The sequence below is a fragment of the Corvus brachyrhynchos genome, unplaced genomic scaffold (genome assembly GCF_000691975.1).
Source record: "Corvus brachyrhynchos isolate BGI_N302 unplaced genomic scaffold, ASM69197v1 scaffold175, whole genome shotgun sequence".
Lineage (NCBI taxonomy): Eukaryota > Metazoa > Chordata > Aves > Passeriformes > Corvidae > Corvus > Corvus brachyrhynchos.
In genome coordinates, this window is record NW_008238448.1 from 7,419,625 (window position 1) to 7,442,445 (window position 22,821).

Consider the following 22,821-nt stretch of genomic DNA (forward strand, 5'->3'; position numbering starts at 1 on the left):
TACCTTTCTTGTTGCCTAAGAATACTTACTTTTATCATCACTTACATTTTGCTTTATACAAATGGCTTGTCTTTGCCAAGTTTAGCGTGAAATTATTATCTTTATGGAAGCTTAGCCTACCACTGTTTTGTTCATCAAATGAAATATCAACTTACTAATTAGCACTGTGTTCCAGACTTGTAAAATGCTGAGATTAAACAGTAACCTAATTTAACAAGGAAAGAAAGCAGTGTCTCACTTACTCTTGTCAGTACAGAAAATCAAAGTCCTTGCTCTGTGTAACTAATTGGATAAGTGTGCACTGATATGTTGTCAGCAAAATGCAGTGTGTCACTGTTGTCCTCCAGTAGTACTGAGGGTGAAATGTGGCGTGATTCAAGTCCTTGATTCCAAATTCAGCCATGTTTTAAAAACTACTGTTCAGTAAGAGATTACAGAGTAAGTAAGTATGAATTAACTGATTTTCTAAACTAGAAGTTCAGTTACAAAGAGTGTAGTTGCTCTAGGTCAGCATTTGACCTAAAACTAAAAAAATTCCATAAGCAGATTTTGAGTTATGTTAACATTTCCACAATGGCTTCTTTTGTTTTGTGTTTGATAACACCTTGCTGGGTGTCAGTTTGGATTCAATGTCTTGTTTGTTGTTTCCACTGCTTTTATGCAATTGTACAGATTTTATCATAGATCACCAGTGGTTTTACAGTTCAAATAGTAGTTGTTTTCCATGTGTGCTTTGAAGGTAACCTGAAACTTTTATGTAGGGAGAAATTGCAGCAAACCTACTGAAGGCAAGTCTCTATGAGTTATTCTTCAAGGGCAATTATAAGAAAGTGCTGAGTAGAGTTATTTTGCGTTTGCTGACAACTGAGCACTGATAACTGCTGCAGCTAATTTGGTTTATATTGTTTTGTTCCTCAAGTTTAACCTGATTGCATCTGAATCTTTCATACTGGGAGTCCTCCAGTAGAGATGAAATGGATGTCATTCACTTCAATCCCACTTCCTCATGTCAGTGGTCCCACAGGTAAAACTGAAGGGTACCCTGCCGTGTGTACTTTCTACATCCTTCCTCTTGATCAAGGGGATCAAGGCTTACTGTTAAAAGCTGAGATACTGGTCCATATATATATATATATGGGGGAGAAAGACCGGGTTTTTTGGTTTTCATATTGTTGGAGGTGTTGAGCCACTTGATTCACGGCTGGTACCTCTTTGTCTCTCCAGGTCATTGCTGCCAATCAGTTAGGATACAGTGATGATGTGCTGCGTACAAATTGCTGACCTGTGGGTCACAGGAATTGGGCTTCATTTGGATCTGTGGGTAGTTGCACGTTAGTCAGGTCATAATAAATCACTTCTAGCGTGGCTAATGCCTTCAAGAACCGGATACCTCCCTGCATTGTGGTCTTCTTCTCTGGGTAACATACAACATTTTCGTTGGAAGGATACCTTTCCTTCAGGCTTAACAGGAGTCATCTTCAGGGGCTGAGGACCTAGACCCCTTTTTCAAGTCCAGTTGTCAATCGCCCCTTCCCTAGAAAGTCATCTTAGCTAGTTGGCTTCCCTACTGTCTAATTACAGGCTACTAGCTCATTATCCCAGCATCATAGCAGCCAGGTGATTATGTGCTGACCTGGACAACAGGTGATATATTTTTGCATATCCACAGCTTATTCAGAGATACCTATCTTGCGCTGCCTCTTTCTCCTGTTCTTGTGATGGCCCTGCTGCATCCACCTTTACAAGCTGAGTTTTGTGTCCATTTCTTGTGTACAGGAGTGACTGATAATTAGGAGGTGCTCTCATTCCTCTGCAGTGCCTGTCGCCAGGGTTGGAGTAGCTGCAGGGGTTTTGTCATTGGATCCAGAGACCTTCTTTTCCCCTTGAGAAGAATAGTGTCAAACAGAGCTCGGTAGGCCTGGGCCAGGACATTGCAGTGATTTGTGTCTCTCTGGGATTGCCAAGGTGGCAGTATACTTTTTCCAAATATTTTACTAGTTCTTCTGGATTCTGCACTTGTTCAAGGGTGAAGTTCCAAAATGCGAGCTGCTCACAGTCCTTGCCCATACTGCCCCATGCACCCTGCCACTCTTAATGATCCAGCCTCAGGGCAGTTCATACATAAAATCTGAAGGGGTTGGAATAGACCTTAAAGATCATCTAGCCCCAGCCTTCACTGCCATGGGCAGGGATACCTCCCACTAGACCAGGTTGCTCAGGGCCTTAACCAACCTAGCTTTGAACACCTCCAGGGATGGGGCATCACGAACTTCCCTGGGCAGGTTGTTCCAGTGTCTTACCATCCTCGCCGTGAAAAACTTCCTCCTAATATCGAACCTAAATTTCCCCTTTTTTCAATTTGAACCCATTACCCTTGTCCTATCACTAGATGAAGAGTTGCTCTCTGGCTTCCATGTAGACCTCTTCAAATACTGGAAGGTAGCTATGAGGTCTCCACACAACCTTCTTGTCTCCAGGATGAACAGCCCCAACTCCCTCAGTCTGTCTCTGTAGGGGAGAGATGCTCCAGTCCTCTTATGAACTTCATGGTCTCCTCTGGACTTCCTCTAGCAGTTCCATGTCCTTCTTATTTTGGGGACATCAGCACTGTACACAGTGCTCCTGGTGGAGTCTCACAAGAGCAGTAGAGGGGGAGAATCACTTCCTTCAGCCGGCTCGCCACACTCCTTTTGATGCAGTTCAGTATTGGATTGACTTTCTGGGCTGTGAAGGTACACTGTTGGGTCATGTTGAGTTTTTTATCAGCCATCACCCCCAAGTCTTTCTCTGCAGGGCTGATCTCTGGGTAGTGGTCTTAAATAGTTGTTTAAACTTTAAACAAGGCCTGGAACATACTCAGAAGACATAAGCCAGCATGTGCCCAGGTGGTCAGGAAGGCCGTGGCATCCTGGCCTGTATCAGCAATAGTGTGGCCAGCAGGACCAGGGCAGTGATCATCCCCCTGTACTCAGCACTGGTGAGGCCACATTTCGAGTCCTGTGTTCAGTTCTGGGCCCCTCAATTTAGGAGGGACTTTGAGGTGCTGGAGCACATCCAGAGAAGGTGACAAAGCTGGTGAAGGGTCTGGAGCACAAGTGTCAGGAAGAGCAGCTGAGGGAGCTGTGGTTGTTTAGCCTGGGGAAGAGGAGGTTCAGGGGCGACCTTTTCACACAATACAACTACCTGAGAGGAGGTAACATCCCTGGCTTCACCATCCCCGGCGGTGCTTAAGGAAAGACTGGATGTGGCACTTAGGTCTAGTTGAGCTAAGTGGTGTTGGGTCATAGGTTGGACTCGATTATCTCAGAGGTCCTAATTGAGTTTGTGAAGACATAATGATAGGAACATGCTGGTTTGGGCATCCCAGGATACTAAAAATTCTCAAGATCTATTGTAATTAGCCTGGAGGATAAGGGGAAGATGAAGGGAAGCATGTCCCCTCCATGGTCTGAGTTTCCAAAGAGAAAAGGTCTAATTTTCAGTAGTTTCTGATAGATGTCTCCCAAGTACAGAGATGACAGCAATGCTGGGTGCAAATACCAGATTAGTTTCACAACCAGCAATTATATCATATCATTAGCCAGTGTTACAAAGTACAGCTTGATAACCTCAGCCCAGTTTTCATGGGTGATAAACATCCTTACAGGGAATACATACTGCAAGGTACTATGTAATTGAACTTGAGGAACAAACACATCAACTTTAAGAGCAAATAAATCATTGTGACCAGTGCCTATTAAACTAATACAATGAATGCTTGAAAGAAATTTGTTCTAACATGTTCTAATCAGATTTGTTGTTACCTCAACCCATTAAGTCCCATGTTGGGCATGAAAAAGGCCTGTCACAGTTTATTCCCAGCTGGCAACTAAGTGCCACTCAGCCACTCTCTCACCTCCCCTGTCCCTAGTGTAATAGGGCGAAGAATTGGAAAAAAGGTGAAAAATAAACCCCACAAGTTGACATAAGAACCGTTTTAATAATTGAAACAAAGTAGTAATTGTTGGTATTATTAAAAGGGAGGTAACAAAAAAAGAAAGAGGGAAATAAAACCCAAGAAAGGTAAGTGATGCACAGTAGAGTGTTTCTCCACCCACTGACTAGTGCCCAGCCTGTCCCCCAGCAGCGATCAGCAGCTCCCAGCCAACTCTCCACTCTCCCCATTTATATAACTGGGCATGATGGTCTCTGGTGTGGAATATCCCTCTGGCCAGTTCAGGTCAGGTGTCCTGGCCTTGCTCCCTGTGCACCTTCTTGCTGGCAGAGAATGGGAACCTATAAAGTCCTTGATTTAGAGTCTACTCCAAGTGTTGCTACTGAGCAACAATCCACCCCAAAATTCCGGTATTGATGTATTTTTTTTAGCAGCTTTCACAAAATAGATTTGAAGATGAATACAGGATGCAGAGAGAAGTTTTGTCTTTAATATGGAGAGCAACATTAAGAAGAAAAAGGGATTACATCATGGCAAAGATGGAAACATTCAAGTTTTGGGATTCTGCTGTCAAGAGTTGTGACAGAATTCCACATAATATTGCAGTATATAGAGTGAGATGGAAAGATTTGTCTTCCTTTAAAAGATACCAAACTGGACAGAGCATTGCTTTTTTTTGTGCCTTTTTTTCCCTAAAAAAAGGTTTCTTTTAGGTTTATAATGAATTGTTATTGTATTTTGACCTTTTAAAAGGGAGCAACAGAGCCTTATCTGTAGAGCTATTACTGGAAGTATACTAGATCAATACTTAATTAGGAATATGCTTTACTTATTCACATTGCAATGGATTTCTGATTTGACTATTTGAAAATCTGTGTTCTTTGTACAGATCAACCTATTTTTAAATGGACAGCATGTTGAAATATTTGAGGAGGATCTCACGTTTACATCAGATGAGGTGGTTTCATTTGATCTACCCAAGATTAGCAGTGAATTGAAAGGTATGTTCATTTTTGTTTGTGAATGTATAATTTGCTATCTTCATCCTGGTAAATCATGTTAGATTTTGTCTGTGAAATACGTTTTGCCTCTATGTGATGCATTTTTATGACTGTTGCAAAACCCATGGTTTTCTTGGAAGGTGGTTAGTGTCATGCAGTATAACACGTATTTGAAACTGTAACAAGTATGGAAGTAAATTTTTGTTTAAAACCCCTAAGCCTTAAACACAACTGAAGACCATACAAAGCTTGAAGGCTTGAAATTGAAAGGTGGTTTCAAAGTATACTGTAATCTTACTTTTTGTGAATTCTGGAAGTAGTTGGGTTTATCTTACATCAAAATAGCATTCAGAATAGAGGACAGACATACAGAATGACTTACAGACTTACAGCACTTAGATAATTAAAATTTGCTCCTGTTCCATATGGCAGCCTTCACAAAATTAGCAAGAATGGGATCAACCTGGAACTGGTGACTTTAAAAGAAACCATACTAGATTAATAATCCAGCATGATAATTCCTGCGTTGCTGCTAGACTTATCTAACCAAATTCTCTAAGAAAGAAAAAGAAGAACCTTGAGAAGGGCTAACTAGTGAGCTGAATGGAGCAGGTCAGGATGTCTGCAGTGAAAAGGAAGTGTTAAATCAGAGTTGCTCATACAAGCAATTACTGAAAGTGCTGGACACCTGAAAATTTTTGTTATTTCTAATGGCTGAACTATATACAGTGTTTCTTAATGTATAGCATGCTCCATAATTCCCTTTTGGGCCAAACAGTCTTCATTATCTTATTTCTGCTTACCAGAGAACTGAGAGAATTAATTTAAAGCTGTGGATAGGTATTTGAAAATCTAAATGAGGTGACTCTACCTAAAAATGATGAGTTAGAAAAATTCCTAAAAATAATACTGATGTTGAAAGAGTAATTCAGTCTGTGTATACTTGAAAAATTAATGCTGTTAAGGCACTTACATGTTAAGGTTTATTCTGGATTCCAGATAAAGGTGAACAGTATTTCTCAAAACTAGTAATAGAATAGTGTAACAACTAGTATGAGTTAGTAGGGAATGTTCTGTATCACATAGAGAAATTTTGAAATACATACATGACAGTTTATTGCCATTTGAAAGCCACTGATTGTGGATGCCTGATTGCCATGCATGTGGTCATTTTCCCCATCTGTTCAAACATCTCTTCAATGCAATGATTTGTGCTGTGCAGCAACAAGTTAAACTCTTTAAGTATGGTTTCAACTCTTATGTCTGTTGGAAATCTGATGTCACACCAGCATCTCTCAGATCCCTGGGAGCTCTCAGGAGGAGGGCAGTGGGGCATACACACCATCAGACTGGGCAAGTTGATGGACAGGAAGTCACTGTTCTGCTTAATGAAAGGGTTAGCAAAGGTCCTGGGTTTGGGTTTTTTTTCCAAGGTGACTACAGTGCTAAATATTGGAGAAGCAAAAAGCTATTGGACTCCCTGTTGACTTTTTATAATTTGAGAAAACTTTCTGAGGTGCCTGACCACCAGCATTTAACTACTGAATTCTTCAGGCTTTTTTTCAGCCAAAACCCCACTTTTGAGAGACAGCAGAACTTCTCTGGTTGTTTCCCCTGAGAAGGATCTCTAAACTTTTGCCCTTAGTTGTAAATATAAATGCTTTCTGTATGTGACTGAATAGTTACCTAGTTCTGTGGCTTAATGTAGAACAGCATGGATGAGAAAGACAAATGGGTTAGACTGTAAAAGGAATAGCTTCTGCTAAAGCATTTTCTGTCAGCATTTAGAAAAGAGGAAAGTATTTTTCTTAGTTTCATGGTTATCTCAAGTGTGAGGGACTGTTAGTTGTTGTTGAATAGATAAGAGAAATATGTGAAAATGGATTTGAAATATGCTGCTAGATGTGGTTCTGGGAGGGTGGAATTTGAATTTACCATTTTCCCTAGCTTTGAAGGGAATTCTTTCGTAGATTTGTTTAAGATGTTTATTAAATGAAAATAATTTACTGATAAACAGATCATGAAAGATAAATCAATTAGGGTAATAATAAATGAGAACACCAGAACACTGACTTGAACTAGTTTTGTTTAAAGGGAGATTGTTAGAGACTGTGTAAAATGTCTGATGGAGAAAAGATTTCTACAGCTTATGTAATTTAGATATTGTCAAATATTGAAGAAGCACTCTCTTTTGTATATTGAATTGTATATTGAATGAAATTATTAAAATTAATGTGATTTCTGTATTGTATGAAGTGTGTTAGTCATGTCCAAAATGAGCAATGAGCTTTAGCTGGACTTTCAGATCCACTCTCAATGGAGATGTTTAATCAAAAATAATAATCCCCGATTAAATAAATACATCCTTAAATATTCTTTGCCAAATTTCGTGGCACATTTCTGCTTGCAAGTGAACATGGAAAAGATTGTGAGCTTCAAGCTCAAAGCAAACCTCCTGTGTTACCTCTTTTACATTGTATGCTTTAACCTCTTAAAATTTCATGCTACCGTGACTTTCTACCAGTGAGGAGCCATTGTGCCAGACTAAATTCTAATCACTCTTTCAGCTCATCTTTCACAGTGACCCAATATATATTATAAAACTTTAGGTCTTAATTAAAGCAGTTTAATGCTGATAGGTTGTTTTTTGGGTAGATTGTGGGAAGATTTTCTGATCCAGCTGTGCCAGTAGAAGAGGTTGCTGTGCTGAACCCCTAGTTCTTCATTATTGTTTTCCTTGTTATTGCCACTCGCATGTGCCAGCAAAGCTCCTCTCATGTTGCCTGATCTGCTTCAACCAAATACAGATACACTATACAAATTATGTGTCATGTCATACCAAGGCATTTTTGTTATCCAGTATATCTCCCACCCCATACTCAAATGGACTTTAGGGATCTGTTCAGCTGCCACTGCCACAGACTTTCAGCTTCCCTTTCTGAAAGAGTCCGTGAAAACTGCAGCCAGTAGGATTTGGACATAGTTTCTCTCTTACCCATGTCAGCCTGGCTCATGTCTGTGTCAGCAATTTTCTGTGGGCAGGGAGGAGTTAAAGGTAACGATGATTTCGCTAGGGCTGTGTTTACCTGATTACCTGATGCAGTTCACAGAGTACATATCCATTCATGCCTGCATAGTAGGTGCACTGTGCTCTAAATGATGCCCCTGGCCAGCATTTGGAGCATAATACCTTTAATAGTGGGTCTCCTACTCCCTAAAATTTAAAAAAAATTTAAAAATGAAAAAAGCCCCAAATAGTTTGCTATTCTCAGCAGAAGCAATAATAGTACAGAAAGGACAGACTGATGTATTTTCAAATTGTATTGTGCCTTGCAACATGAAGTTAGTCCAGCATAACTGATTTACAATACCCTGTATATTCAATTCCTTTAAATTTGGGATATTGTGAATTGCTTCTTCTGGGTGCCACCAGCAGCAGTTGCACCAGAAGCTGTCACAAAGCAGGAAGGCTGTCCCTTCCCTGCTCTACATATTCCCCTTACTGGTGTCCAAGGAGCAGTGAGAGGGGGAGAACTGCCACTTGAGTCCAGAAGGATTAGAAAAAGACAGGAAGGGGACAGAGGAGAGAAGGACTGAGGGATGAGAAGTTTTCTGTGAGTTAGGAATGGAAGTCAGTCTGTTATTGATGGTGGGATTCAAAAGCCAAGGAGGCCAGGAGAGTTGATATGGCTTTAGGAAAGTTGGATCACAAGCAAAACTGACTGAAAATTACTCAGTTCTCACTGCCTAAAAGCTTGGATATAGACTGTGCTTCAAGTTTCAGCGTTACACTGTGATCAATGAAAAACTCAGTAGCAAAGTGGGTGCTTCATCTCTCACTTCAGAGAACAGGAGCTAGATGGTGACAGCCTACTACTCTTAGTAATCAACAATTGCAAGAGGTCTCTGCTGTGTAACTTAACCATCAAACCTTAGGTATATACTCTGTGAATCCCACAATATTGAGTTTCTGGATTTGGACAGGGGTGGGTTTGCTTTTTGACATGTAGATGGTTAAAAATATTTCATATGAACTTGTTTAGCAAAGTGCGACAACCTCCATGTTCCTTGAACATCCAATACTCCGACATCAACAGGTTAAAAAATCGAGATTGGCTTCCTAGATAGAGCATACATTTTCATGTATAATACTGAGATATTTATAAAAACAGTAACTTGAAAAAGAAATCTTAGGTTTCTTCTATACAGCTGGATAAGTGATGTTACAACAGTGCAAATGCAGGTGAGAGATGTGTTGTCTTGAAAAGGAATCTTAAATTGTTACTGTTTTCTACAGGCATTAGCAGATTAGACAGACGTTACAGAATTATCAGGACAGTAGCAACTACAAGTATTTTCTACCTGCACTGGAAGCAGAGATCTGTGTGTTAAGGGGACAGAAGTTACTGGTTAGGCAAGAAAAGACAAGCAGCTGCTATGGCTCCTTCAGAGATACTGCATTGCTAAGACCAAGATGGATAGTCATATTGAAGGGTACAGTATTTGGCTGTAAAAAAGTTAAAAGGATTTGGGAGATGAAGCAGGAGGGATCAACTTCATCATTTTGGCCCCCAGTCTACCTCTTTTTCTCTAGGTGCTCCTGTGAGAAGACGGATTGGAATCATTTTCGGAAGTACTGCAAACAATGCAAAAAGCATGCACTTAAACTGACAGCTACTCCTTCAAAATATGCTATTATTTGTAGCACCATTAAAATGAATTCATTTTTATGTTGTACAGATCTGCCAAGTGGTCCACATACTTATCGCTTAGAAGATCTTGCCTATACTAGAAGTGGAGACAAAGGCAATTCTGCAAACATAGGTATTTTTCTTTCTCTTGCTTTCTGAAATGATATAGGATTTTCATGTAAGAGTTACATTTCAAAGTGCTAGTCTTAATTTTTTAACCATGACTTGATTTTTACTTTTTAAACTGTGCTGAAACAAAAGTGAGTATGTACTGAACATGGATTTTCCAAATGAAATATCTGTAGTCTTGTGATTAGCAGCTGTTGTAATCTGAAGTACTATGAAAATATGCTAGCATGTCATACTAAAAAGAAAGATTTTTGTTTAGGGTTGGAAAGTTGAGCTCCCAAAAGTTAAGAACTTCCTTTCTAAGGTTTCTTTTACACATCAGTTGCTACTCTTCATGTGTATATGTTATGTAGTATAATTTCTTGGTTGTCTGATCATGTATAATATTTTCATATATTAATTTTGTAGCATGTCTGTGGCTAAAACATTGACAGTGTTAGGAAATACTAAAGTTGTTCTCGTATGTACAAGAATGTTTTTATTATATTGCTAATGCAAATGGTATATTTCAGTATGCAGTCTCTTTGCATTGATTGTGCTGCTTCTTGCATTGTTTAATAATTCCTTCTATTCCTTACTTCTGCATGCAACAATTGGCTCTCTTACTTGTTGGAAGATGAGAGCGTGTGGTGTTCAAAGCTCAGTATGAATTAAAGGTGCGTTTGGGATTTGATTTGCTATTAGCTGTCATGCTAAAACGGATTAATTTTGTTCATTTGTATTTAGGAATATAGTTTTCTTGTCCTTGTTTGTGAAACTGGTTTTATTTGGGTTGAAGAATGAAGCAATGTTGATTTTTTTTTTTTTCTTTTTCTTTCCCCATGATTGACCACTGTCGCAGTGTAGCATTGCCAAGTCATGAATGATGCATACCTAATAGACTGCTTCAGATATAAAGGAACAACAATTTCAACAACAAACTTGACCTCTAATTTAAGTCCACAGATAGAAAGGTCCCTGTGACACAAAGCTCTTTTCCTGATCCTGCTCTGGAACCTCAGCTTCAGCATAAAATTAGCTGAAGCTTATAAAGCATATTTACAGCAATAAAAATGTAACTGATTTGTCACACGTCAGAATCCCGTGCAAGTGGTGGGGCAAGGACCAAGCCTTCAGTCACTGATCAGGCCTTATTGTGTTTAATTATGATGACTTAGATAAAACCATTTAAGGAAAGAGAACTGCCTGTGGGTTGTTTGTTGTGATGTTGTTGTTCTTTAGGTGTCTTTCAGTGTGGCAGGGACTGTTTGCAGCCAGAAAAAATACAGAGATCACTTAGTGGTCACTTAGCATTCTTTTGTGTCATGCTCCACCCTACGTCTCTAGTGACAGAGGGAGAGCTGTCATACTGTTGTATTTTTTATTCAGGAGCTCATTAAAGAGGATCCAAATGTACAGTTTCAGTTAAGCGGAGGATCTCAAATTGGTTTTGAAAGGATAAATACAAATTGGTTTTAACAGTTCCTATTTCAACTAATGCCAGTTAATGCCTGACAGGTGTAATAGCACGGCATCCCCTCTACTATCCATACTTAAAGAAAACTTTAACTGCTCAAGCCCTGGAGAAATACTTTCAACACCTATTAGAGCATGAAAAACCAGAAGAAGACCTAGTAACAAGGTGAGTAGCTTGCTGCTCAGTCCACAGTTGTATGGTAGATACATGATGGCATCAGAAGTTATCTTAAAGTATGTTAACGTAAATATTGCAAACTTGTGTGTAGTGACTTTAGGTTTTTATCTGTATCTTCCTTTGACATTTTAAAGAACAACTTGAGCATAGTCACTGAGAAAGAACCATGAACTTGGGCCTCTCTCAAAGCTGGACAAAGGCCGTGAATCCGTTTAGTGAAGGCATTTAAATTCCCAGAATTAGCATAGTAGTGTTGGGGCTGTTTCTTTGTTTTGTTCCAGTACAGAATGTCTTTACCGACTAGAAATAGCTTCCAATGCCCTTTGAGAAATTTATCTTTCCACTGGTTTTGAACCATTTGGAAACTGCAGGAGCCTTAGTAGCTGAAACTTCCCAAGCCCCTGAGCCACTGCTGAACTGAGAGTTAGAAATCTGTAAAACGCTATCTGAAAGCCATTCACACAGCCAGTGTAGTCTGGAGTCCAAACTTGCCTGATGATCCATCAGAAATGGGCCTCATACTATCCCTGTTTCTGCAAAACATTTTAATATTTATGAAGTTCACTCACTTTAGAGAAAGTATTCCCTCTAGTACCCCACTCTCACCCACCTTTGTGCCACATATACCAAGCCAGAATTTAAAGAAAAAGCATCACTAATTTATCTTAAAACCTGAAAGAGAATACATCCTAAACAGGACATGTTTATGTGATACTCATCTAAAAAAGAATATCTTCTGCCAGACAACATACATAACATTCTTGTTTTTGTGGTATGGCCGATGCTCAGGGCCCTTCCTGGGGACTGAATGAAACATACACTGCTCTTGTAGCATGAGGTAATGAATGGAGCTCATTCTCCCAAGGATATCCAGTAAAACAGTCAACAGATTTTAAACCTTTTTCTCTCTTGGAAAACAAGTAAAAGCTTAATACTGCCACAAACCATACAATCTTCTAAAACATGCTTTGATACAAAGTCAGTTATTCTGCAAATATGGAGATTTTGCCAAAATCTTTTATGTATTTCCATGGGTAGTGGATAAACTGTTAGCTGTCTTTTTGCTTGTTCAAAGAGCTTGAGTCAGAAAAGTACGGCTCAAAGCTCAGAGACAGCTTGGAGTTATTTTAACCCCTGATCTTTGAATTGTAAGTGCTAGTTTTGTCTTCATAAGCAGCTCAGTGCAGATCTCACCCACTGTTTCGTAAGTGCTAACAAATCTATGTATCTAATAAATAGTGATACTAAGAACTGTAATTGAATTTCCTCTGAAACAGAGCAGAGAGGGGAAGAAATAAAAAATGTCATGCTTCCTAATGATACTTCTAGAAATTGATTCATTGCCACTCCTTAATGCTGTTTATGTTCCTAAATAAAAGTTGAAATTTGCTCTGTCTGGATGAAGCTAAATTATTTTGATTAATTAGATTATCTGTTTGTGGTTTTGGCTTCCTTTAATGATGTGATAATGGAGCTCTGTGAGTGAATTGGAAAGCTACTGGGGAAAAAGAATAAAAACTTCTGTGGAAATATTTAGGATTATAAGGATTATGCTCATGTGCTTCAGATTCTGTAGTTTCTTTTTAAGTTACTTGTTTATTTTTCAGTTGTAACTGTCATAAAAAAAGAGCTGCCTTGCTGTCTAATTTTTCTTCCTTTCCTTTATTTAAATGGTGAGTAGTTAAAAACTATGTATTAGTTTTGCTACTATAAACATACCAACCACGGCTCTACCTCACTACAGAACAGAGTCTGTTAACCAAGTGCTTTTCATGCCTTTTCACTGGAAGCATTAAATAGGTGTACTAAACAGAGAAAAGGTGGGATTATTTTGATAGAGAGCACCGAAAACTATTAAGCTTCCAGATCTGCAGGTAAAATAATAGCAAAGGATGGTCTTTCAATCCCCAGGTGATTGCTTCCCACACTAGAGTGCTAGAGTACATTAACAGATCTGAGTACCTTAAGATATAGAATAAGAAACTTTTTGTGTAGTGGTACTAGGTCAGTTATTTAAGAAGGATAGTAAAACTATTCTATGAGATTTTGCTGTTTTCATCTTCTGAAATATGGTGTATGTAATGTTTTGAGAACATTCCAATGCTCAGAAATACAAAAAATTACAGATGATTTCTTCTATGCAATGTTTTCACCAAGAGAAGAACAAGAAATGTGGATGCTGAAGCTTCTAGATGGCTTTTTTGTATATATATTTATTAGAGAGGAAAAATAAGTATCTCTCTGCAGTATATCTCATAAGCAAACACTTCTTTAAGCCTATGGACTTGGTTCCTGCTTTTCTCTGATGAAAAGAATCCTGTCTTTTCCTTGATTTAAATGCATTAAACAATTTTGTATCATTATTATTTCCATGCATTTTAAGGGAAAACCCGACTTTTGAATAGTATGGACAGCCCTTCAAAGGAAGTTGTTAAGCATGCACCCCATTGTGCATAAGCATAGGAATTCAGCTGGAACAGTGAATATTCCTTGTTTTACTGGTTTCTGTCACAGATAGTGTATTCTTTGAAAGGTTTATTTGTTTTCTGTGTTTTTTTAAAAGCAGCTCTTAAAACATTTGATCAAATTGTACAGTTAGATAATTTTTTTCCTTTAGATCTCTGTTAATTAAACTTAAATTGTTTAATTATGCTGAGTAAATGCCTGCCAGCGTTTTTGTTAATGTGTTGTTGCTGCTTAAGACTAGTATGATGGTTATAGTGGTTTTTCTTCCTTTTATTGTGCGAGTTTATTTTCTATGTGGAAGTATTTTGGATGCTCAGATGCTTCAAACAAGCCTTAAAATAGTGAAGATGCTGACCTTTATATGTTATTTTGTAATCCTAGTTTTAGCTAGAGTATCCCACTGTAAATATTTTCTCAAAGTAAATAAAATGAATGTGCCATTTTGTAGTGTTCCAAATTAAGATCTGTTGCTTCTATTACATACTTCCTCTGCCAAAATAACTGCAGAAAATGAAAGGAAGTTCTTCCACTCTTTTTTTCTTTCTGCTTTTATATGCTCTTCATTTTCTCCTGATTTGTTTTTTCCTGATTGATTTTCATGACACTTCTTTTGAGAGATGAGATATTAGCTTCTGGAATCGATATTCCATCAGTCTAGTTCTTGAGGAAAGATCTGGCAATTGTGAAATTCTTTGCTGCCTGGAATCTTTGCCATCCTTTTCAGAGTAAAATTTATAGTGTAGTGCTTTGGTAGATACCTGGCATTCATGGTATGTGGTGATTAATAATTTTTATTTAGTTTTTTAGAAAATTTTCTGGGGTCATCTGGTTGTGCTATATAGTTGATTATGGTATTAAATTTAGTAAATTAGGTAGGTAACTTGTTGTAGAAACTGCTTTATTCTTCATATTCGTGTTGTCTAGTAGAGCACTGGTGGATTAATCTACTTTCATGCCTTCCCAGTGGATTTGCCTTTAAGCATGATAATGTTGCGTGTCAACTAGTTTTTAAGGAAGGGCAAAAGAATGCTGACACCAATTTTTTTCTTAATAACAGTAATACTAGAGTATAGTAATGAAAAAGTAGAAGGAACTTAAAACTTTAGCCTGGAAGACAGACATGGACACTCCATGACTACGTGCTTTTTACGACAGGGACTCAAGTGATTGCCAGATTGCTCAGCAGAATCATTTCCTTCCATGAGAGGTTTGGGTCATATGCCCAAGATAAAAGGGCAGACAGGGCTGTGAACACTAGTCACAGCCATGGTTTTCACAGTGCTCAAAAGGAGCTGAAAGAGAGAAACCTCAGTGACAAAATCAACAGTGTAAGAGCACTGCAAGAATTTCCGGCTATATCAGGGGAAAGATTTGAAGAATCTGTGGCGAAGAGATGAAGATCAGATAGGTGACTAAAGAAAAATAAGTGGTGTTGGAGGAAGCATGATTTAAATTGCAGCAGTCAAACATCTGGAGACAGAGTGAGAATTGGATATAATTTTTCTCTGTTGTTCCTCATGGTTTGAAGACGTTCTGATTTAAATCCTTTCCTGTGGAATTAAAGCAAAGCTATCAAGTCCTTAGATGACGAAAATATTGGAGGAAAGCAAAACCAAAGAAAACCAACAAGAGAAGGAAGATGACAAAACATTGAAGAGCTGCAAGGAGAGGCAAATGGAAATATACTGTAGACCTATTTATGGAATTTGAAACAATAGGAAACCACAGAGCCATTTGCCAAACTGCTCCAGAAGTTTCCAAATTGGAACTGCACCAGTCAAAAGCAAGGATGGAAAAATGCTTACAGTGGCAATGGAACAGAAAAATAGGTCTGTCCCACTAAAATAAAATTTTATCTGAACAAAGTACATGGCTCCAGGAAAGTGTTGAAATGTAGCTCTGATTTTAATTTGCTATAAAATTGCCTGTTTGTCATAAGAGTGATGTAGTGACTCATAGGTATTTCTCAGGAACCAAGAGGATGTCTTTCCAATGAGCTGGTGACATTTGTTAGCAGAAGGGAGTTCCAGAAATTAAGTGATTGTACTTTACAGTATCAGAACTAGGAGTTAATAAAAATACTGCATTTTGCCCATTGTGTTGTCCGAGTTCCTATTGGATCTTGAACTTCTGGCTTACAGATATGGGTTTTAACTCGTAGAAAAAAAGAACTCTAGAAACAACTTTATTAGAAATGGATGAGTTTTGAATAGAGCAGAATGGTTACCTTATGGTTCAACTTTAAAACTGTTAAGGACTGCTAATTTGGAGTAAGAGGAAGGAATAAGGAGGCAGGTAAGACCTTGTGTTAATCTTGTTACCTTTTAGACTTGACTCAGCAGTGGGATGTGATCAGAAGCATGAAAATTTTGCATGCCAGCTTTTGGTTGATGTTCTCTACAAGTGTTCCTTCCAGAATCTCCTGAGAAATAATGTGCAGTTTTATTTTACAGATATGAGTTGCCAGGAGTCCATGGATTAAATTTTGTTCTGAAGAATTCCCTTGGTGGTGGTGGCGTAGCATCCCTAAGAAGTGACCCACAGGCATGTATCAAAGCAGTAATTTTAGTGTAGACATCTTTTATAGGTCTCTTCATAACCAGCTTTTGGGCTGGAACTGTAAGCTCTTGGGTTTCACTCTAGTTCCTCTTAATTTCCTATTAATGAACATTGTCTATTTAATTTTGTAAGGTTTGAAAACAACATAGGAAAGTAGAAAGTGGATTTACAATATTTGGTGAAAAAGATGTGTACTATTAAGATAGCACATCATAAAGAGCATAACTGATTTGAAGACTACGAGTTTTTAGATGCACCAGCAAAGTCAGTTTATCAGAAAGGCTTTCATATTTTGAAAAACGTGGATTTAGTAGATAATTCTGATTGTTTCCGAGTATATACAGGAACCATGCACTGTACTACAACTCCTCATTTAGCCTATGCCTTCTGTAGTTAAAGTACTGATAAATAATACAAACATGAAAAACAGATGGATATGTCTTTTGTGTGCGTGATGTTACGTGAAAGTAACTTTTTTTTTTTTTTTGCAAGTGTACAATCTAAGTATTAAATATTTGTAACTTCTAAACCTGAAGATGAAATCCCAAGCAATGCCATGGCTACAGCAAAGCACAGCTGTGCTCATAGGCTCAGAAATGCTTGTGTGTGCAAATAATCTCAGCATAGTCAAGAAGACTGCTCACAGAATAAGGTGGTGCTATGTATGAATTAGATAGTAGAACTGAACCCCAAATAAATTGATTTTAGCACTAGGTACCAAATAAATGAAGAAACTGTCCAATCTATTCAGATTTGGATGCTTGAAAATTCAAAAAACTTAAAACAGACTGAATTCTCACACTGATTATAGGAAAAATACTCATGTTAAACCATTTTTTAAAACTTCTTTTAAAAAGGTGGTAGAATATTTAGATAGTAAAATTTAATGTTGGTTTGGTTCTTTTTCTTACAGGGTAAAGCACTTGGACAGATGCTGTTGGACTTCCAGATTAAAAATGTTCCTGATTTAAAATCACTGATAGAATAACAGGTGTTTAATATATATGCTTTTAACACTGAGTGGTGTGAAAACATGTTATAAACAAGAACTGGCTTCTTGAAGGAGATTTTTTTTTAAAGTTAAAGAATAGAAATTTGACAGTTATTTTTCAGAGGCTTAGCTATATGGCACAGATTAGCAAATGTTTCAAGTAATACCAGACTAATAGCTTTATCTGTGCCTGATAACATTTCCTGTCTAGATAATACAGTGGATGAAGAATTAATTTATTTCTTAATCAAATTGCAACACGACATTTAATTAGGAGATGAGATAATCTTTGTTTCAAGATGGAAATTACCTCCTGTTGGGTTGATCTCTCTTTTCCTTCTCTCAGCCTTTATTTGAAAATCGAATGGACTGCTGTCCTGTCAGCTGTTTGTCCTGTGCAGTGAGTGAGCCTGGGTAACCTGCTCTGCACTGCTGGGAAGTCAGCACTGTCTGGTACTGGGGAACAGTTTTCCCTGCTGGGCAATAAAGTAATAATTGGTACTGTTATACAGTGACTGGTCGTAAATGCTGACCTTTGGTGGTGATCCACCAAACTTCCAGCACTTTCTCTGGTTAATGATAGACTTTGTTATTACATTTTCCAATATCTTTTACTAATTAATCCTTCAGTTGAAAGCACTGAGTAGTAGTAAATTGCAGATCTTAGTGTGGTAATAAATTTGAAGATGAGGAAAGGGGAGTCTGCCCGCTCACTCCTTCTTGTGATGGTGCAATCCTGGCACGGATGAAGCAGGGCTGGGTGGTGGAGGGATACCTGGTTTTGTTCCAGGGCTATTAAATCCTTGATTTGTGCAGCAGAGTCATGCCTGGATTAAGTTTATTTGACTGTCAATTGCATTGCCCTTGCCACAAAAATGTGTCTTCTGCTGTGAAGGAAAACCATGTTGAATGCAGTGTACTCTGTCTTTCTTCTGACTCCCAGTTACTACCTCTCCATCTCCCTTCCTGCACAATATGATTAGCATGTTCAAATTGGGATACTTCTTCACCTCATTAAAAAGAGACTTAAAAATCTGTATCGTACTTTCCGGGACAACAGCAAGGTGGAAATTCTGATAACTGTATTTTCTCTGCAGAAGCCATAAAAATATTACTCCACATGTTCAGGCATTTTATATTCAGAAATATTTTTTTTGTTTATTTTAGGGAGATTTTATTAATTTTTTAGTGCTGAAAAAATGAGGCATTACTAATACCAGACAAAATGATGGAAATAAGTTATTTTTGTAATGGTCACCAAACCTATCTGTTAGTTGTTCCTGAACTTCCAGTGCTATCACTGTTACTAATTTCCTAGCCTCTTGCTTGCTAATGAGTACTATGCAATAAATTGTTCCCACCTTTTCTGTGGTTTTGTTAATTTGAATTGAAGGTATCATAAATGAATGCTTTATCTATCTAAACACAATATTCCCTGAGCAAGTCATAGGTACTATCCATGTATACAGCATGATTCAGTCAGGTTGTAAAAAATGAGTCATTACTTCATTGCAGAAAAATAGCCAAGTTAATAACTTCAAAGGGAAAATGGCATGCAGGTTTTATTATGTTTACAGTCATCGATTGTTAGAAAACTCTCCTTAATAATTTGAAAGCCTATTGGGAGGAAGTAAAAAAGAAAGTGATAGACCTCAGTAGCAAACCTACAAGGATAAAAAGGCTACAGTAAATATTTGCAGTTCACTCAATATGCTGTTTAAGTGACTCTGGAAATGTGTATGCAATAAGTTTCTGAATAAAAGTGAACATTTATAAAGTATAAATTTTTTTTAGTAATTTATGTTGTTTCTTCTACTGGAACAGAGTGATACTTAGTTCAAAGGTTCTTTGTTTGGGTTTGTTTGACTTGCCTGCAATTTCATGCATTGTCTTGCTGGTTCCCTTCTTTGTTCAGATTTTGTCTGTTCTGTCCCTAGTCTTTGTTAAATACAAAACCCAAAAGAGTAAATGATACTGTTTTCTGGAGAGCTGGTCACTTACAGCTCTATAATGGCAGCTGTAATTTGTTGAAAAGAATGATAGAGTGTTCAAATGGACTGGATGTGGGAATACAAAGGTGTTCATTTTTATCTCTGGAATAGCCCTTTTGGATGCTGTGAAACCGTCCTTCACAAATGTATTTTCTGTCCATTATTTCTTTCAGCACACCAGCTTAAACCAAATGGCATTACCTTTCAGATACTCTTCTTGCAAATTATACCCTCCAAAAATCCCTCTCCAGAGGCTTTATTCTCCTTGAATGTCTTAACATGTTTTGAATTCAGGAAACTATGCTTGTTTCAGCAGTCCCAAATGATCTAAAAGTAAAGCATGAGTAATTGAGAAAGGTTTGGTTAAATACAAGTTGTACACAAAGGTGAGCATGTATGCAGTCAGCATTGCTTTAACTTCAGTCAGTAAAAAATTCATTTTGCCTGCTTGTTAAACCAGGTCTGTTCCTCATATAGGCAAGAACTTACCCGTCTAATTCCCTGCCTTTCCTGCCTTTTCCCTACTGTGTTAGCTGTGAGAGCAGGATGGAAATAGTAATGTCTAGTGCATAAAATAAGGTTCCTTCTAATACAGGAGTTTCAGTGTAATGGAAACTGCCTTACACCTCTTACTGAAGCTTTTGTACTGTGGCTCATCTGCACTACTAAACAAAGGCTGCATTCTTACCTCTCACAGCTTTCTTACTGCATTTCAGCTTAACTTTCAAAAATAAAGCATGGGTTTTATCATTAAATTATTCCACAACAGTTAGCAGTCCAAACAAGTACTTCCTCGATGTTTTTGGGTTTATATTTAATACTCCAAAGTGATTTTTCCACTTAAATTTGTGTACTGAAGGTACAAAAGCTGTTATACAAAAGTCACCCGAGAGGCTGTGCCAGTGCTTGATGCACAAACAATGGGTATTTTTAGTTTTGCCATCTCCAGTGGAGATGTTTTTCCATCAAAATACATGTTTTCTTCCCCCTTTCAGATGAAAAATTATGGTAAGAATACCTTACATTGTGGTTGCACTGTGGAAGTTTGACAGTAATAGAAGTGCAACCCCTTGCGTTTTAAAGCCAAAAATGTTGGGTTGCAGGTTGCTTTTCAAGAATCTGAATAGTTTCATTCAGGAATTACTTTGTGTTGTGTTAAGTGCTTTACAGACAGTAATGCTCACAACAGTTGCAAGGTAGTGGCGAAGCATTACCTGGGTGGATTCCACAGACCTGTCTGCTCTGTAATGCCTTTTGGGCTTGTTCACTGGGGTTTCTGGGCTTGAGAGTGAGGGAGTGAGTGGTTGTGGGGGGAAGGAGGGAGAGAGGAAGCTCTTCAGTGCCTCAGGTATGAGGAAGTTACACTGCAGAAATGTCGCACCTTTCACCTTACTATTTTGAAACCCTCCCATGCAGTAAGACTGAATCTCCTTCTCATGGCAGTCCCTCTTCTTCAGTTTCATCCTTGTTTTCTTTCTGGATTTACTTGAAATGAACCCTGGTGATTTTGGGATGAAAGCTCACTGGCATGAAGAAAGCAAAGGATGCCTCCACGTGAAAGATTCCATTGGGAAGTGTCTTAATCTGCCAGGGAGTTCAGCTGAATTCCTCTACCTTCCTTTGGACAGGAAAGAGGAACCTGAACGGTAGGACTGAAGCATCTACCACCTATATCAGCAACAGCCATCCCTAGCTAGACAGCTTTAGGGAGGGGGGAGAGGGGGAATCTTGAGATGGCAGCACAGGGCAGAAATGGTGCTTATCCACACTGGAGGGAGACAGGAACCTTTCCATGCCAGGATTTTCTGTGGAGTTTGACAACCTTCTGTGGCTCCAGCTCTGGACCAGCTGCCGTGACCATCATCAAACAGGTGATACCCTTTATCAGGATGAGGTGTTTTAAATTTTTTTTTCCCTTGTCCATGAAAAAAATGCACTAGTTAAAGTTAGAAGTTCCTCCTTCTCGTCTGCCCATTTTTATTTACTAAGAGAAAAAGCTTCAAACCTTACAAATATACTTTTTAGCATCTGTATTTGAAAATGTGCTGGTTTAATTACATAATTGTGTGGCTGGTGGCTAATCCACGGCGTTCCTGTACCAGCATCATAAGCTACATCTATAAGGTGTATCACTCTTTTTAAGTGATGTGATTTGAAGTATGCTTGAGAGGTATTAGCTTCTGTTGCATAAAAATTTGGCTGAGACTCCAGAGAAAATCCCAAAGGCCTGATCACTCTGTTAAGTAGTGCTGGCGCTCTGGCCTGTAATCAGCAACTGAACAAGAGGTTATGGTGGGCCCCTTTCTTTGCAGTCGAAGCAAGATGAGGGTAGTCTTAGCTTCCCAGGAAGGTGCTCTCTGCTCCAAGCAGGAGGAAATGGGAGGGCACCAGCCATCATTTTTGTTGACAAGTAATGAGGTAACCCCCTCCCCTGAAATATTTTTTTACTGAGGAAGTGGGGAAACGTGCTTTTGCTTCATCAATAAGTTTTCATGTTTACAAGATCCTGAACCTTGGTTCAGTATCTGTGGTGGTAGAAGGCTCTCACCTGCTGGGTCCTTCACATCCCCTTTGCCTTCCGAATAGCAGAGCTGTGTGCTAATGGAAAGAAAAGGGATAGTGAACGTTTTCTCTTTTTTTGCTGGTGTGACCAAAGGGATTCTACAGCTCTGGGGTGGTCTAGAGATCTCATTCGTGTTCCACAGCGTTTAAAGTGGCTGAGGAGAGAAAAATAACCTACTGTTTCAACGCGGTTTGCCTGTAGAGAGCTGCCAAGCTGTTACACACCAGCGCTCCTCTTCCCGTTTCCCCGTTTCGTATTTGGCATCCTGTGGTTGCGGTGTTTGCCCGAGTTTAAAGGAAGATGCTCCAACAAACTTCTCCAGCATTCTTACAGGCATATCCCTTCCTCCTTCCCCCTCCCTCCGCCCGTTCCGCGTTTCTCAGAGGCGAAAGCTCCCCGCTGCAGCCGGAGAGCCAGCGCCGGGCCGGAGCGGCTGCGCCACGAACAAAGATCCATGGCAGCGGGCCCGGGGCGCGGCGGGGACTCGGTGAAAGGCTGCAGCCACGGCCACCTCCCCTGCCACTCTCCGCGCCCTGTCATCTTCCAGGTAAGATGAATGTCTGTCCCATCCATCATCCCGCCGCCCCCAAGGGGGCGGGAACCTGCTTGGTTACTGAAAGTTCCGAGCCCGATCGAGGCGGCATTGTTGACCTGACAGGGCTGCTCTTTTGTGGGATCCGTTGCCAGGATTTAGCATTTACATAATGGATTAGCATGAAACTGAACGCACGGGAATGCCGCTCTGCCGTTTCCCACTCTTTCTTAGCTGGCGGACTTTTGGGGCGAATTAATTTATAAATGTGACTTGCCGCTCTCCCTCGGAGACCTGTTTTCTTTCAGGGAAGACAGACGCTCCCCCTCCT

The 22,821-nt window shown here is 39.1% G+C and overlaps 1 protein-coding gene across 1 annotated transcript in view; it reads left to right on the forward strand.

The window, feature by feature from the left end:
* Window positions 1-19,188, forward strand: part of LOC103617429 — a 56,571-nt gene extending 37,383 nt beyond the window's left edge. Inside the window, exons 15-19 of the mRNA XM_017736798.1 lie at window positions 4,824-4,935; window positions 9,676-9,759; window positions 11,253-11,376; window positions 16,308-16,398; window positions 17,327-19,188. Of these exons, the coding sequence (XP_017592287.1) occupies window positions 4,824-4,935; window positions 9,676-9,759; window positions 11,253-11,376; window positions 16,308-16,398; window positions 17,327-17,401 (486 nt within the window). The 3' untranslated portion in view covers window positions 17,402-19,188. The remainder of the gene's footprint in view (window positions 1-4,823; window positions 4,936-9,675; window positions 9,760-11,252; window positions 11,377-16,307; window positions 16,399-17,326) is intronic.
* The last annotated feature ends 3,633 nt before the right edge of the window (window positions 19,189-22,821 follow it).